General features: G+C 37.1%; 1 protein-coding gene across 1 annotated transcript in view; it reads left to right on the top strand.

The window, feature by feature from the left end:
* The window catches only part of CCSER1 (coiled-coil serine rich protein 1), a gene marked incomplete at its 3' end in the record, with an annotated part of 718,149 nt that overhangs the window by 272,889 nt on the left and 429,768 nt on the right, over window positions 1-15,492 (top strand). The window contains exon 6 of the mRNA XM_082482793.1: window positions 8,351-8,561. Within this exon, the coding sequence (XP_082338919.1) occupies window positions 8,351-8,561 (211 nt within the window). The remainder of the gene's footprint in view (window positions 1-8,350; window positions 8,562-15,492) is intronic.

Here is a 15,492-nt window from a genome sequence, read left to right as displayed (position 1 = left end):
ACAGACTTTTAACTACCTCATTGTTGTACAGGGCATCCCTTAACTCTAACTGCTCAGCTCTGCTGACATTTTAGTCCTCTTCCTTGTAGTCCCTGGCATCTAATATAGCCATAGCTGCCATCTAATCCTGTAGGTGTGTGCTTTGTGCTAGTGGAGGAATGTGTGTGCCTATAGCATGATAACCTATAGCATTTCTGTAATTGGACACAATCCAGGAAGAGTTCCCTGAATCACCTGCCCAGGATGAAGGCTGGTAGGGGTTGGGATGTTAGGAAAGCAAGCAGAATGCTGAAGGAATTCCATTTTGTGTATTTTAGTGAATATTAATTAGACCTTTAAAACTGGCTGTCGCACATGTCAGATGAACCTCTCAGCCAACATAAGGTATAATGAGTTGCCCGCGTGCTTCACAAAAGCGTTCTTAATGCTTAATAGCTTCATCAAAAGATAATATCTTGGCCTACGCAGTAGTAATGTGGTTAGGTGCTTCCCAAATATTTAAAAACCAAGTCAGACAGGACTTGACGTGAGTGGCTTGTCTCCTTTGTAAAGTATATGAAATTTCCACTTAATTTTCTGGTCTTGTTGGAAGTCCATCTTACCTGTCTAACTCATGTCTGTGAATTCTGCCAGGCACTGAGTAAATATTTGTTGCAAACCCTGCTGTCCTTTTGTCTTTTAGTGGATTTAGCCTTACCTGTTAACTTATCCATCTTCTCACTGAAGCTTATACTGCCAGTTCTGTAGCTTCTTACTGGGCATAGAAAATGCTTTAAATAATTTTTTTCCCTTCATTTGAAATACACGTAATTTTGAGCAGAATTTTGAAAAGCCATGGTAGCAAAAAATGCTGACCTGTAGTGGGAAGTATTTGACAATTTGTTTTTAAGTAAGCAAAACTAGTTTGCTAACTGAATAAAAGGACTGCACTTCTTGTGCTTCTTGGAAGTCAGCCATCCTATCCAATATCCACTGTGATTTTCCAGCTTTTTTTTACATTTTTTAACCTCGTAAAAACTTGAAAGTTTTATGTTCCATTTGCACAATTTCTAAAAGCAAGACTCCCGCATTTAGAGCGGAGAGCAAAGGTGAGGAGAAATGTTGCTTTGATCTAGAAGGTGACAGTGGCAAAACAGATTTGTATTTCTCCTTTCCCCCAATACTATAAAGTTTGCCGGGCACGCTTGAATGCCTGTCTTCTTTAATAGATTAGATCAAAATTTTGTCGTTCTAGTCCCGGGTCAGCTGAGTTGGTCATCTCCGTGGGGTGCATTTGGAGTGAGATTTGGAGAGGACACCAAGTGCCTTTAGCTTTTATCTGTGTGGAGGCAGTGTCCAGTCAGGAGTATGTAGTGTTTACAAAGGCTGCAATGCCTGCAGGTAGATTTATCCTTTGTCCAAATAAAAGGTAACCCTTCTTTTGTTTATATCCCAACCAGAGATGTAGTGGGAGTTACTGCTTGCTTTTGTGCAGAATTAAGCTGCAATTTATATTTTGTATACCAGCTGTAAAATAGTTTCAAGAATGATCCCCTGCTGATTTTTTTTTGGGAAAATAAAAAATTAAAAAGATTCAAACTCTACCAGACTCTCAATGCCCAGCCAGCCTCATTTACTTTTCCTGGTTTGTCTGTAATACTTTATTTACTACTGCACTGTTAGTACTTGAAATTGAATATGCCCCACTGGTCTTTTCCAAGTAGCTATTTTCTTGGATGTGATCCAATTACTGTATGGTGTTACATTATCTTATTTGTATCCCATTTAAATTTTCCTATTAGATTCCAGGAGGAAGAAAAGGACTGAAATCTCAAGTGTTGTGTTTTTGTGTGCTAGATCAGGGATATAAACAGAGCTCTTGACTCCTGTAGAGTTTAGAGAAGGGAAAGAAATGCTTGACATGCCCTTATCAGCTGTACTTTACCAGCAGCTGAAAAATGGAGAGCTTTTTCCTTTTTTTTTTTTTAATTTGATTCCATATTTCATGATCACCAGGTCCTAGCCCAAAGGAAATCTTTATGGCTGCGATATAAACCTTTGAAAGAAAAGGGGTTATAATGGAAAAGGCTGACAGTCTCTTAAGTTATTGCAGCACTAGCAATTACAGTTTGTGTGCACATTTGTGTGGGGGTGCGTAGTTTGATAGTGACAGATACCGAACATCATTTTTCTAAAAGGCTGACCTTGAAAAATCATAGCATCAGAGTACCAATAAATGATACATAGTTCTAAAAGCTGTAAAATGTCAAACAATATGTACCTTATGTCACGGTGTGGTTTAATATTCTGAGATGTCTTCCCTATAACTTCTGAAGCATTCTCTGTTAGAACAGAAGTAATGTTGAGAAATTGTGTGAGACAGAGAGAGGTATAAATTTTGATGCCAGAGAATGCTAATATGGGTAGTTAGCCAAGTGTTTATGTTCTGGTTACCCTTCTATCTTCTCAGTATTGCAAAGGCTGCATTTTCAGGACTGAGTGAGGAGTTTGGCAATTTTTATCCTCCTTGACCAGAGTTTGAGAATATTTAGGCACCTGTCAGTGCGTTATTTGATATACCCATTGGAATATATAGGAACACGCCTGTAAAAGTCTATGCCTCAGTTCTGCCAAGTATGGGGAAAAGCCTTTCCTTTTTCTAAAATGTGTCCATATATTTCAGTTGTAAACTGTTTGGGATAGAACATGTCTCTTAATAAGTGAGATTAGGAAGAGATTACTCAGAGATTAAGATTCAATCTGGGATGATTGTAGGTCATGACTGTAACATACATCATTGTAAAAGAGCCACGGAGTGCTTTGAAGTGAATTTTGGCAGTGTTTGAGGTAGGCAGATTTTTCTCTAAAAATCAGAAGTAATTGCTCTTGCGTGTCCAACTGAGGGACCTTTCTCAAAATAGTAATTCGTGATTTTCCTGAAAGAGTATCTCTTTCGTCTGTTTGATGTTGGTGAGAAAAAAGAAAATTCTATATGAGAGAAAAAAATATTTGTGGATTGAAAGCTGTCTAGATTTGTTTCAGGAAAAGGACATATGTTTCTTGATGAGCCAAGTTATGAACAAATAAGAGAGGTATTTTTTTCTGAAATATTTATGAAGATAAAATTTATATGTGTTTCTATATGAGCGTGTATGAATTTTGTAACTATACATATATAAAAATATGTATGTGTGTATATATATACATGATTTTTCTATATGTGAATATACACACATACAGTTGCACACTCAAACACTGAAAATAAGTGATTTAAGGCTTTTTCTAAGACACTGCTCTAGAAGATAAGCCCTCAGGGGAGAAAGAAGATATGTGCAACTCTTCCCATACAGGCTGCGGTCTTTTGCTCAGCTTGCAGAGCCTTCCTGATGCCCACAGTGTTAGTGGGTTCTCTTCTGTTAAGCTGGTATCAAGAAGTGCAGACTCTGTGGGACCAATTGTATTAGTTTAGGCTAATTCTGCTATAGCAACATCCTGAGCACTGCTGATGAAATCTAAGAAGATTAAACTCCACATAATCTGGGGATCTTTATGTAAGTGAAGTTCAAATTACCATAAGCTTTTCAAATCATTGATCTGAGGATCAGTAAGAAGGGAAGGATAACTCGAACTAGCTCAAGTTGCAAATCTTTGGGTCTTTTTTTTTCCTTTTTTTTCAGTAAAAGCTTTAAAGATGCTTTGGAATAAGAAAGTTATTCTTGTTCTACCTTCTTAAGGGAAAGAAGGGAAGAATAACTCAAACTAGCTCAAGTTGCAAAGATTTTGGTCCTTTTTTTTTTTTTTTTTCCCTTTTATTTTCAGTAAAACCCCTTACAGATGCTTTGGAATAAGAAAGTTGTTCTCGTTCTACTTTCGTAACAGAGAAAAAAAGCTTTGAAAGGAGCTGAACAATTGTGTCTTCCTCAGTTAATGTGCGGTTGCGTTGGATTTATAGAGGCTATTAAAATGCTAAAAGTCACTCATTGATTATTTTAATGCTCTCTTGCTATTTCAATAAAGATTGCTTTTGAAATAGAACTCTTTCTTAACAGCACTACCATTCTGCTAAAAGTGGATATTGTAGCTTCTTATTTTTTTATCCATTAGAAATGAGGAAATATATTCAGGGTGTTCAGTGGGTATGTCCAGATACAACAGAAACAAGCCAGCAGGCCCAAAGTACCATCCCATTGCACAGGTTTTCACCCTATTTAACGTCTATGAATTGGTAACAAATTTTCTGTGGATTTTCAGACGTTATGGTGACAGTAATTCTACTGACATTAAGCTTGCTTTTCTGTGTTGTCATTTGTGGTTCTCTTAGATGTAACGTGCAATTGTACAGTAAGTATTCCACAGGCCTTAGGTTGACACCACTTGAATTACCCTGTTTCCCTATGACATTGATCTAGAGGACCAGGCAGAGTTTTAAGTATGCCATCTATCAGACTTTGATCATCAAACAGAATATGAGAACCACTCGTTATCTGGGAAGTGAAGTCTGTAATACCTGGGAGAAAATGAAGAGCACCTTCCTACCACTCTTCTCAGCTGTGATTTGCCACTGCATCCACAGTTCACCTCACACCTTTCGAAGCAGGCTGGCTCTTCTCTTGCCTAGGAGTCTGACTGGGTTTCAGATCTCATGCTTGGAGCTTCACGGCTCCATGGCCATGCTTAGAGATTTGAGGTGACATCGACGGGGGATGGTTCTTTAGTGCACATTGCACCATTGACATCCCTCAGAATGGAGCGGTCCCATCCAATTTGCCTGTACTGACAGCCAAAGCATGCCAGGGAATCATTTGAAAGAGTGATAGCTGGGTTGGGTCAAGCCATTTCACAAGTGCTTTAACACTGACTGACTTCCAGTGCCCAGGAACATTTTCAGCTACGGTTTTATTAAAATAGGGACATAGCCCAAGCGTGTGTCTATGTCAGACAAATTTAGAGCTCAGACAGGAGCCATATACTTAAAAGTGACCAAATTACTTTTCGGAAATATTTTATGTTGATAATATTACAGAATTAATAGTCATTTAAATGAAATACATTGTCTTTAGTCATTAAAATAGACCTTTTGAGGCTTTTTGTCCACAGTTTCAGAAGTTTGTCACAGATAACATTTGCCTGTGAAATGCTTTTATTACAATAAATGCATCTTTGGAAGGTGGAGGGTGCTAGCCATCGGTAAGGAGCTGCTGCACTACCAGTCAAGGAACGAGCCTCTTCTCCGACTTCAGAGGCAAAGAGGTGTTTTACTTAGAAGAGAAAACTTCTAATTTTAGTAAGAATGTCTTTTTTTCTTGCTAAATCTCTACTGCTGCTTTGAGATGAATTGCAGTGGATTACCGTAATAATACTGTAATAGACCACCTGGACATTGATAATAATGAACTTGATGAAATATCAGTTCTGGAATGAATTTAAAATGAGCTTTTTCCTGCAGTGAGTAGAAGGAGTTGTATCAGACAGTGAAGAGTGTTTCTGTCACAGATCAGTTATATTCTTTTCAGATAGTTGAAGTACTATATGATCTGAATGCTCACTGTGTACCAACTCTGAGTTGCCATTTTCCAGTAGCAATTGAGTTAGATTTTAAACTTCTATGATCATGAGTGGAGATATGTTATTATGGTGCTTTTCATAATGCAGTACAAGGTTCTGTATTTGAAAAGATGGTAATTTTGTGTGTTGTCAGTATAAAGCCCACTGAAGTCGTTGAAGGTATTTTCTTCAGCTGAAAATAAGATTTGCTGTATTTCCAATACATTTATAGCTTATTCATAAACACTGTATCTCTTCCATCTAAGAGAGGATGATAGTTCTCTAAGAGTACTGCTTGTTTCCTCGTTGCTGGGGCAGCAGGGTTTTGCTGTTGATGTTGAAGCCAGGTTCTTCTCCCTGATACCGTGCTGTAAAAGATTCCTTCTAGGAGGCATTATGTCTTAAGTTGGTCTTTTCTCAGTGTCAGGATGTTACCCACATAAGATGCCTGTTCAGGAGCGTGAGGAAGATGAAACTTCTGTGGGACTTGCAAAGGGACCATACAGAATATTCTGAGGAATAATTGGTCTCCCGGCCTGCAGGCACTGGGCAGGAAAAAAGAGGACCTTTTTCTTTCACATTACTCAATTTAAAGAATATGCTTTTCTGGCTACATAAATCTTACTTAAGTGTAGACTCCAAGAGATTGAATATGGCTTCTTTTAGAAAAGCTTAAAAGTGGCCTATATTATGAAACTTCAGTTAAAAGTTGTTTGTTCCTTAGGTGATTTATACCTGAGCCTTCTTTAATAGAGGCTGTGAAGCAGCAGTGGCTTAATATCCATCAGTCAAAAGCACCTTTACTGTCTACTTCAGATTCTTATTTTAAAGGATGCAAAATACTCTACTCACAAAGTCGTTTCAATGTATTTAAAAATTAAAATGGACAAATTTCATTGTTTCATGAGAGTCTTGAAAAGCCTTCATTAGCAAATTTTAGTTCCATTGGCCACCATGACCATCTGTCCGTATCTGTGATCTCTGTGGTACACTTCTTGATCTAACACGTTGGCCCTGCTGCACATCACATAGCTTGCAAAATATAAAAATGAACCATCCATAAAAGATAATTGTAGTAGCTTCATTTCCAATTTGTTAGTATGGCATTGGGAATTGTTTGTCTTGAGAAATCCCATTAATCCCTTTTTGTATGTTCCTATGAAACCAAAGTTAACTAAGAAAAATTTCATGTGGAAAAATATTCTTTGTCCTTCCAAAATACGGCCATGCTTAAAATTCAGGACCAGTTTTGTGTTGCATGAAAATTCAAATGGAACAGAAAACTGGAACTATACATTAAATGAACAATAATTGTCATTTTCTTCACCACTTATGCTAGCATCTTTAATTGTAGTGAATTAATTGAGTATGAATATGGTGTTATGCATCCCTGTTAATAACACTTTTGTAATTTAGTAGTAATTAATATACTACTATTGCACAGTGCAGCCACATTTTCAGATTTATTCTCCATTCAGATTTGTCCTTCTTCTCCATAGGCCAAAGAGAAAATAGGTACAACATTAAAGCTGTGAATACTTTCGTGTCAGAAAAATCCTTAGTGTCTTTGGTTACATTCTGTTCCACCAAAATGTCAGTTTAAATTATTTTTCTACTATTAAACTTGTGGCTGATTTCAGCTGATTGGACCTATGACCTTTGGATCATAGAATCACACAGGTGGGAAGGGACCTCTGCAGGTCTGTTCCAGTCCCTTGCTCAAAGCAGGTCCAATTACAGCAGGTTACTCAGGGGCTTGCCCCATCATATTGTGAATATCTCTGAGGATGGTGTCCCATAGCATCTCTGAGCCTCTGTTCCTTTGTTTGACCACCCTCATAGTAATAAGTAAGTTAATAAATAAATAAAAATCTTCTGTCTGCTCACAACTTCCTTTATTCCAGCTTCTGTGCATTACCTTTCATCTTATTGCTGTGCATCTGTAAGGATAGCCTGGCTCCATCATCTCTGCACCCTCCCAGTGGGGACACTGCTCCAGTCACCGATGAGATTCCCTTTGCCTTCTCTTTGGAAGACTGAGGAGAGCTGGCTCTCTCAGCCTCTTCTTATTTAGCATGCACTCCAGCCCCCTCACCATCTTGTTGGTCTTCGCTGGACTTTCTTCAGCATGGCAAAGTCTTATAGATTACTTGCTCTGATTTAAGGAAGATAGTATGTATGCAGCAAAATAATTGTATTCCGTTACCTCCAAAGTCCATCAAAATCTTTCAGAATCTTTCTATTGTCTTTAATAGATTCTCAACCACAACTTACTGTTGTTTTGTTTTTCTGCTTAAATAGCTTCAATGGTAACTAAACATCAGAGCGAGTACAGATTAATTAAATTTCAAATTCCATTTTATAGAATAGCAGGTTCATCTTATGTCACTGGGCAAGCCCAGAAGGGAGTATTTTCTTTGGTGGTTTTCTTTTCTTTTTGAGTTCTAAGTCAAAGCATATAGAAGAATGTGATTTAGCTTTTGAAAGTGCATGACAGATTCATTTTTTCATAAAGCTGAACTGAAATAAAATACACCCATAGCAGTTTTGCCCATAGGATATTTTGTTTTAAGAAAATGGCTTTCTTTTGAAGGGTGTGGGATAGAGCATGGTTTCAATTCCTGTAGAAAATGGTACATTTATAAATGCGTATTTTATTGCTAACACCATATGGCTAGATGTACATTATAAAGGACGTTCATGCTAGCAGGCTCATAAAGTGAATGTGTAATGTGTCTTTAAACTCAAAGGAACTAAAAGCCCAAAATTATTGAGTTCTTTTTCTTTTTCATATTCCAGTGTTGATCTTTCTGTTTTCTCTTGTAAGGAACCTTTCTCTGAAGCTGTCGAAGGAGGTAGACCAAGGAGAAGCCAGGTACCCTCGTGTTAGCCAGCTGGCTGGCAGCCCCTCCGTGGAGTGGCCTTTTACTGGTCTGGAAGAAGGTGGAGGCATTGAATCTTTACCCTTCAGATTGATGCTGCAAGACTGCACAGCTGTAAAGACATTGCTTCTGAAAATGAAGAGAGTTCTTCAAGAGGTAATCACCCACTCATTTGTTAAATTAATAGCTTTCAGCATTAATGAGCTAAGCAGCAGAAAAGGGTCAGAAAAGTTTATGGACTTGATGTCTTTTAATATATCTTGAATATATGGAATTGATGCAGAAGTATAAATAGCAGTGCCTCAACATGGTGGAGGTCAGAAAGTTTATACTATAGCAGAATTTAACTGATAATGCCATCTTGGTGTGCAGAGTATAATGTTTCACTTCAGCTTTTACCGAAAAGGGGACAGGGGAGACGAACTACTTTAGATCAAAAGAAAATGTATTGTTTTCCTATAATATTTTAGAGCTTTTCAGTTTTCTTACTACATTTGTTAATCGCTATGAAGTCACATGCAATTTATTCAGAGGAGAGATGCAAAGGAAAAGACTGTTCCCTTAAGTGGCAGTACTAAACTTAAAGGTTACTAGCTGGAGTTTGTAAATGATGGCTGAAATCAGATTTCTTAAGGTATTCTAACAATTTCAAGAGTCCTGGCTTGTCCTGTCCTGCTGTATTTTCCTGCTTCCCCCATGGACTACTGGTGTTGCTTTGAGAATTTGCTTTTGCATCCACTTCCCTTTAGGATTTTAAAAGAAATTAAATTATTATTGGGTTGGGGTTTGGGTTTTTTTTGACACTTTCCAGCTGTGGAGCTTTGACTCGGATACATTTTTGACAAGCTTTCCTCTTTGTGTTAGTGAACTGCAGCGTGTGTCTTTGAGATCTACAAGAAAGATTTTTTTGTTTGGTTGGTTTTTATCTATATACTTCATAGAATTACAGAATAATTTAGATTCAGAGGGCTCTCTGGAGGTCCAACCCCTCTGCTCAAACCAAGGCCAACGTAGAACAGGTTACTAGGTCCTTGTCCACTTAAGATTTTGGTACCACATCATCTCTGGGGAACCGTTCCAATATTTTACTACATCATCGTAATTTTTTTCCCCTAAGATTTAATCAGAATTTCCCTTGTTGGAACTTCATCATATGATGAGGTGCTAGTCATTTAACCGAGACATTTAAATACCAAAATAAGGCTTTGGCAGGTTTGGTTTTTTTACTGCTCACCTCTTGATTATCTGTATCTAAATTCAACCAATTGTTGTCCTGTCTGAGGTGATTTGTCAAAGGTTTAGCCATGATAGTTATCCGCTAGCCCTCCTAAATAGCATGTTTTTTCTGGTTGGCAAGCCTCATGCCTTCCAGGTTCCTTCAGTTCACTAGAAGCTTTATGTATTGGGCTTCTAAATGGCCTTCTGTTTTGCTGAAATCAGAATTGAAATCATTAGTTCTCCATCAGTTCCTCCTTACATAATGTCAGAATATAGACTGAATTTAAAGGTTCTTGTCCACTGAGAAGGATTTGTAACACTATTATATATGGAAATAAATAATAAGAATTATAATACTACATGACATAGCGGTTCTAACATTCAGCTGGTAACATTGGCAGCACGCTCTGTTGCTTCTGGTGTGAATAATTCTATGTTTAGCTCATTAGCTATGTTTAGCAAGAAAAATTCTTTCTTGCCATGATGGTAAGTGCAAGAGTTTTATTTTTCATGCATCAAGTTCTGTTAAACTTGTGTAAAAATCTACTGTGATTTTCTGTATGGAGATACGTTGCACCTTGTAGTATGTCATCTTTAAAAACATTGACCGGGTGATCTCCTCAAAAGGAACACAAGATACTTCATGTGACTCACTGGAATTTCAGGTCCGGTTACTAGTACCTTCTTATGTAACTCATATTGATTTTATTTTTTCCACTTAATCATTCAGTCTTTTACTTACTTGTTCCTTTGTATCATATAATTTCCATCTCCCCATCTGACTGTAACACAGTGTGATTCTCTCTTTTCCTTTTCTTTTTGTCTTGCCTTCCTTATGAAATCAAAGGGGCCTTTTTCTAATTCTACAGTTGGATGTTATATGTGATGCATATATAATATATATATGATGTCATTTACCTCTCTGTTTTTCAGCACCTTTGGATGGAACATGCTAGTAGTAGTACCCATTGTTCTACCACACAGCTAAACAAAACTCTTACATAGCTAGAATGAAATGACCAGTCTGATGATTATGGAAAACTTTTGCTGCCTAGAGATGTTATTTGTGTTTTGTTTTTTAATGAGCAACTTGTGCTCATATCAGTGGTAGAAAAGCTATGGAGAATGCTGTAAAATGGTATGGGAGTGTACTTTTCAGTAGCCCTGTCTGAGAAATAGCTGTTTGATATTCAGTGTAATATTCCAGTTCTACTGCTATAAATACGCATACTAATTCTTGAAACAAAAAATGTCACTGTTAAGCTATATAGTTTTCATATCTCCATAAAGACTTAACAAAACCGTCCACAATACAGTGGGCATCATCCATGGTATAATTGCAGGAGACTGAGAGAGCAGTAACAACAAAATATTCAGAAACAGTCTTTAAAGCACATTAAAATATTAGGAATTAAACCAAAACTGGAATATGATTCAGAAGGCCATAAGTAGCTAGTTTGAACAACCAAAGAGAGGATGACCTTGAATTATATTACAAATTGATATTGGAACGACAAATCTTGATTGTCTTCAGTAATACAGACATTTATACATTTATGTCACTTTTAAATTATTAGTGAAAGATTCCAGGAAAATATAATTCCATCAAATTGAAATATTGTATTGAAGAATCCGATAAATAAGTCATCTGAGCATATTTGGCAGGCAGTTTCCATGGAGAAGGTACCTTACTTCCATTGTAACTAGATGCAATTTCTTCATCCAAAAATCACTTCCGTCCCAACCAATATTATAAATCAAACTCACAATGGTACAGAATTAAAAGACATAAAAGAAAAATTCTTTCCTTGCCATGGAATGCTCACGTATTTTTAGATGTAGTCAAACGTAGTCTCTGGCAGGCTTATATGGTATAGGAGTGAAATATTTTATGCCTATAACAGTATAGAATAACTATATTTATTTATAAAAATAATAATATGTCACTTGTTTTCATCCACTTTAAAAAAATATACAAAGCGTATAATCTACATGGGGAAAAATTACACATGAGTTATCAGGAAAAAGCTGCAGTATTTCTGTTTTATAGCTGAGGTTACCCATAGAAGAACAAATTACAGTAGTGTACACCTCTTTATTGAAAAATAACTTGTTAATTGAGTTAAAATATTAGCCCTGTTATTTAATATAATCCTTCTGCACTGAGCACTGCTTCTCAGGAATAATTTAATTATGATCTGCCAAAATGTAATACTAGCTAGTACAATATGCATTTTTTTTTTTTTTTTTTGCTGCAGTTGCTTGTAATTGAAGAATCTAAATGGAAAAACTGCATACAGTATATGCTGTACTGTGCTGCAGATTTATAAAGCTGTGAGTTTAGCTTCTTATTAGTCTTATCGTGAAAAGGGAAATTGAAGACATGGCAGTAACTTGCAAGATTGAGAATGGTATTAGGTAATGTATTTAGTAAAAGACTAATGAATGATCGTTAAATTAAGAGAATTAATTACCCTTTCACTTTCAGTGAAAAAGCCATGAAAATGTCTACTAATACTTCTTTATAGCTTTGGCCATGCAAGTCTCATAAGGCCGATTGCCCCCTATAGTTTTGAGGACCTCACTGAACAAAGCTAAAGATGGTCTGGAGGACCCTGGCACATGAGGAGACTTGGTCATCCGCCAGAAATTGGTCCAGAAAATATGCCTGAATCTGTTCAGCAGCTTTTTCGCATGGATGTTCTGTTTCTGACAGACAAGTCTGCAATAAATGGAGTAACCAAGACCTGTGGGCTGCAATGTTTCATGAAAAAGCATTACCAGATATGAGCAGCACAGGCAGCTTGATAAAAGCCACTTCAGCATATAAGACAATACAAGCTGTCATGTAGCCTGTCTGTGATTTACAAGTAGTTCTTGGTCTCCTTTTTCTCTCCATCTCACTGATGTTTATTGAACTGTTGGGATTTTTTTCCCCAAAGTCTACTTGGTGTTGACCTTTTTCTCAGTAATAACTCCTCTCACTGAAAAAAAAAAAAAAACCAAACCAAAAAAACCCAACCCCCCCCCCCCCCTCCTCCCCAACAAACCACAAAAAAAACCCAAACCAAGAAAATGAGGAGTTGGATGGGTAAGTTCGCCCTCTCCTAAGAAATGGATTCTTCCCTTTCTGACTTTGGGCAGGCCTTTTTGCTCTGAACTGGTCTGCAACTCAGAATCTGTTTCGTCTTTTTTCCCCCCATATGCTGTGCAGTACTTTCTATGTTTTATTACATTTCTGGCCAATATTTCACTGTGTATAGTTAATGACCTTCTAAAAATTAGACTGTAGCTTCTTCCTCATTTACTGCTATCAACAACTATGAATAGATTATGCCTCTTTCCCAAACAATATGTGCGCGTTCCTGTACTCTTCTAGATGAGACTGACATTATTTACATCTATCACTGTTTTTATGGTTTGAGTTATAGCTAACTGAGGCAATGTCGAAGGCTGGCTAACTAAGAGGACATTTCAGGTCTTTGTTGAAATCATTGGTAGAACATTTCAGGCAGAGACGTATGAGGAAAACTCATATGGTGTTGGTTTTGTGCCTGGCAAGATGGGATCTTTATGCTGGAATAAACATAGTGAAAGAATACAGCTATTTTGGGAAGGAATCCATTTAGTTAATGGTGATGGGTTTTTGTTGAGCTTTTGATTCATTTTACTAAATGTCTCAGTACAAAGAAAATCTTGCCCACATTTAGGCTTTTTAAAAAATATATTTTCCCTGTATTCTTTATGAAATATATAGGTTATCAACGATATAATTGTACTTTTAGATATTTTTGTGGGGCTATCAGAAGTGACCTTACTGATTGCTTATCTAGAAAATTAAGATACGTTGTCTGTGTGTCTGTGTAATTTGAAATATAAATTATTCAGTGCATGCCCATGCTTCTTTCTCAGCTCTGCAAAACACCATGCAGGCAGTGGAGCTTTAGAAATTAAAGCTAATTGCTACGATTAGCAATAGGGATAAGTCACTCTGGACATATATTGCGTACTGTGTTTTACTAATTAATCATTTATTTTACTGAGGGAAATTGCAGCTGTCGTGACTGTCATTAGAACTTAACGTGTCCAATACAGTGTTTTCAGATTGCGCTTGAAAAAACGAGAAATGTGGAAAATTATGTCAAAACCACTGTGAGACTGGCCATGACAGTTGCCTGAGACTTGGGGGTCAGACTGAAATCACTCAGTCTGTAATTAGCCTGTCAGATATCACTGGCTACATTACTTATCCCCGTGTATCTTTCACCTCATCAGTAAAATAAGCATAATTATAGAGTCTTCTTTTATGCTGCACTTGCAATCTACTAATGGAAAGTACTAAAAGAAAGCTAAGTGTTTGTGATATTTCGTAGCCTGATTGCTAAGCAATATGGAATTGGCCTTAAACTATGATTTTTAAAGACATTGAAGTGTTTCCTGCAGTCCACTCTGAAATGTATTGTGTTTACTAATATTGTCTGTTAGCCACTTAGGAAGCAATTGCAAGTTTAATACACTGTAAAATACTGCAGGTTTTCTTCCTTTAAGTAACTTTGTAATTAACTACTGTAGCATTACTGATTTATTCAACAACTCTGCATTTAATGCAGTCCCTTTTATCAAGTAATTCATGCTGGAAATTGGTAATTCCTTCATTTCATGGTGTGTTGCCACTGCATATACCCATAAATTTAAATAACTAATAATAAAAATGTACTAGATATAGTAATAGGATTTAACTTTATCGTATTAAATTGCTTTTTCACTTGGAAATATGCATGGGCATACCCTTGCCCAGCTGCTTGCAGAGACACAGCAGAACACCCCATTGGCACGCTTTTTGTGTATTTTCTAGTAGCATATCTCAGTGTAACGGAGAATATTGGGAGCCGGTGGATATAATCAGATGTTCTCTTTGGCAGCGAAGATGTTTTGTTCTAAGAATATCCATTATAAAGTATTTAATAGTAACAAACAAACCCAGTGACTGTTGTTTAGCTAGGCACTCTCGAGGTACAAGAAAACTCTGGTTTTCCCCATGTTTTTTAGGCAAGCTGTATAGGACAAATGCCATCTCCAGCGTATTGTCATCATGTGTGCTGAACTTAGTATCTAGCACTCTGAAATAGGTTGTAATGCTGCAATTCCAGTCCCAATCCTATTGCTTAGGTTTCTCAGCTGAATAAGCCTTAGTTCAGATAATAAAAAAACATGCTGGAGAACCATCAGACTATTTTAGTGCATGCAATATAGATATCAGTGTGTGCAACATTTAAAAATTCTTGAAATTGTTAACAGTTGTTTAATGGTACTTGGGAAAGCCATTTACCTGGCAGATCAAGGTATGTGCTCCACTGATTCATTTAGAAGACCTCATTTGGTGGAAGTTGAGCAGTTTGGGGAATGATTTTAAAGATGAAGGGTTAAGAAAAAGGTTGATTGCGTCTTTTTCTTAGAATCATAGAATCATTTAGGTTGGAAAAGACCTTTAAGATCATCAAGTCCAACCATCAACCTAACATTGCCAAGTCCACCACTAAACCATGTCCCTAAGCACTACATCTACACATCTTTTAAATACCTCCAGGGATGGTGAATTGACCACTTCCCTGGGCAGCCTGTTCCAATGCTTGATAACCCTTTCAGTGAAGAAGTTTTTCCTTATATTCAATCTAAACCTCCCCTGGCGCAACTTGAGGCCGTTTCCTCTTGTCCTATCGCCTATTACTTGGGAGAAGAGATTAACCTCCACCTCACTACAACCTTCTTTCAGGTAGTTGTAGAGAGTGATAATGTCTCCCTTCAGCCTCCTTTTCTCCAGACTAAACAACCCCACTTCCCTCAGCTGCTCCTCATAAGACTTGTCCTC

This window comes from Vanellus vanellus (assembly GCF_965231255.1).
Source record: "Vanellus vanellus genome assembly, chromosome: 4".
NCBI classification, from domain to species: domain Eukaryota; kingdom Metazoa; phylum Chordata; class Aves; order Charadriiformes; family Charadriidae; genus Vanellus; species Vanellus vanellus.
Note: the sequence above shows the minus strand (reverse complement) of the source record. Positions and strands in the feature narration are given on the sequence as shown.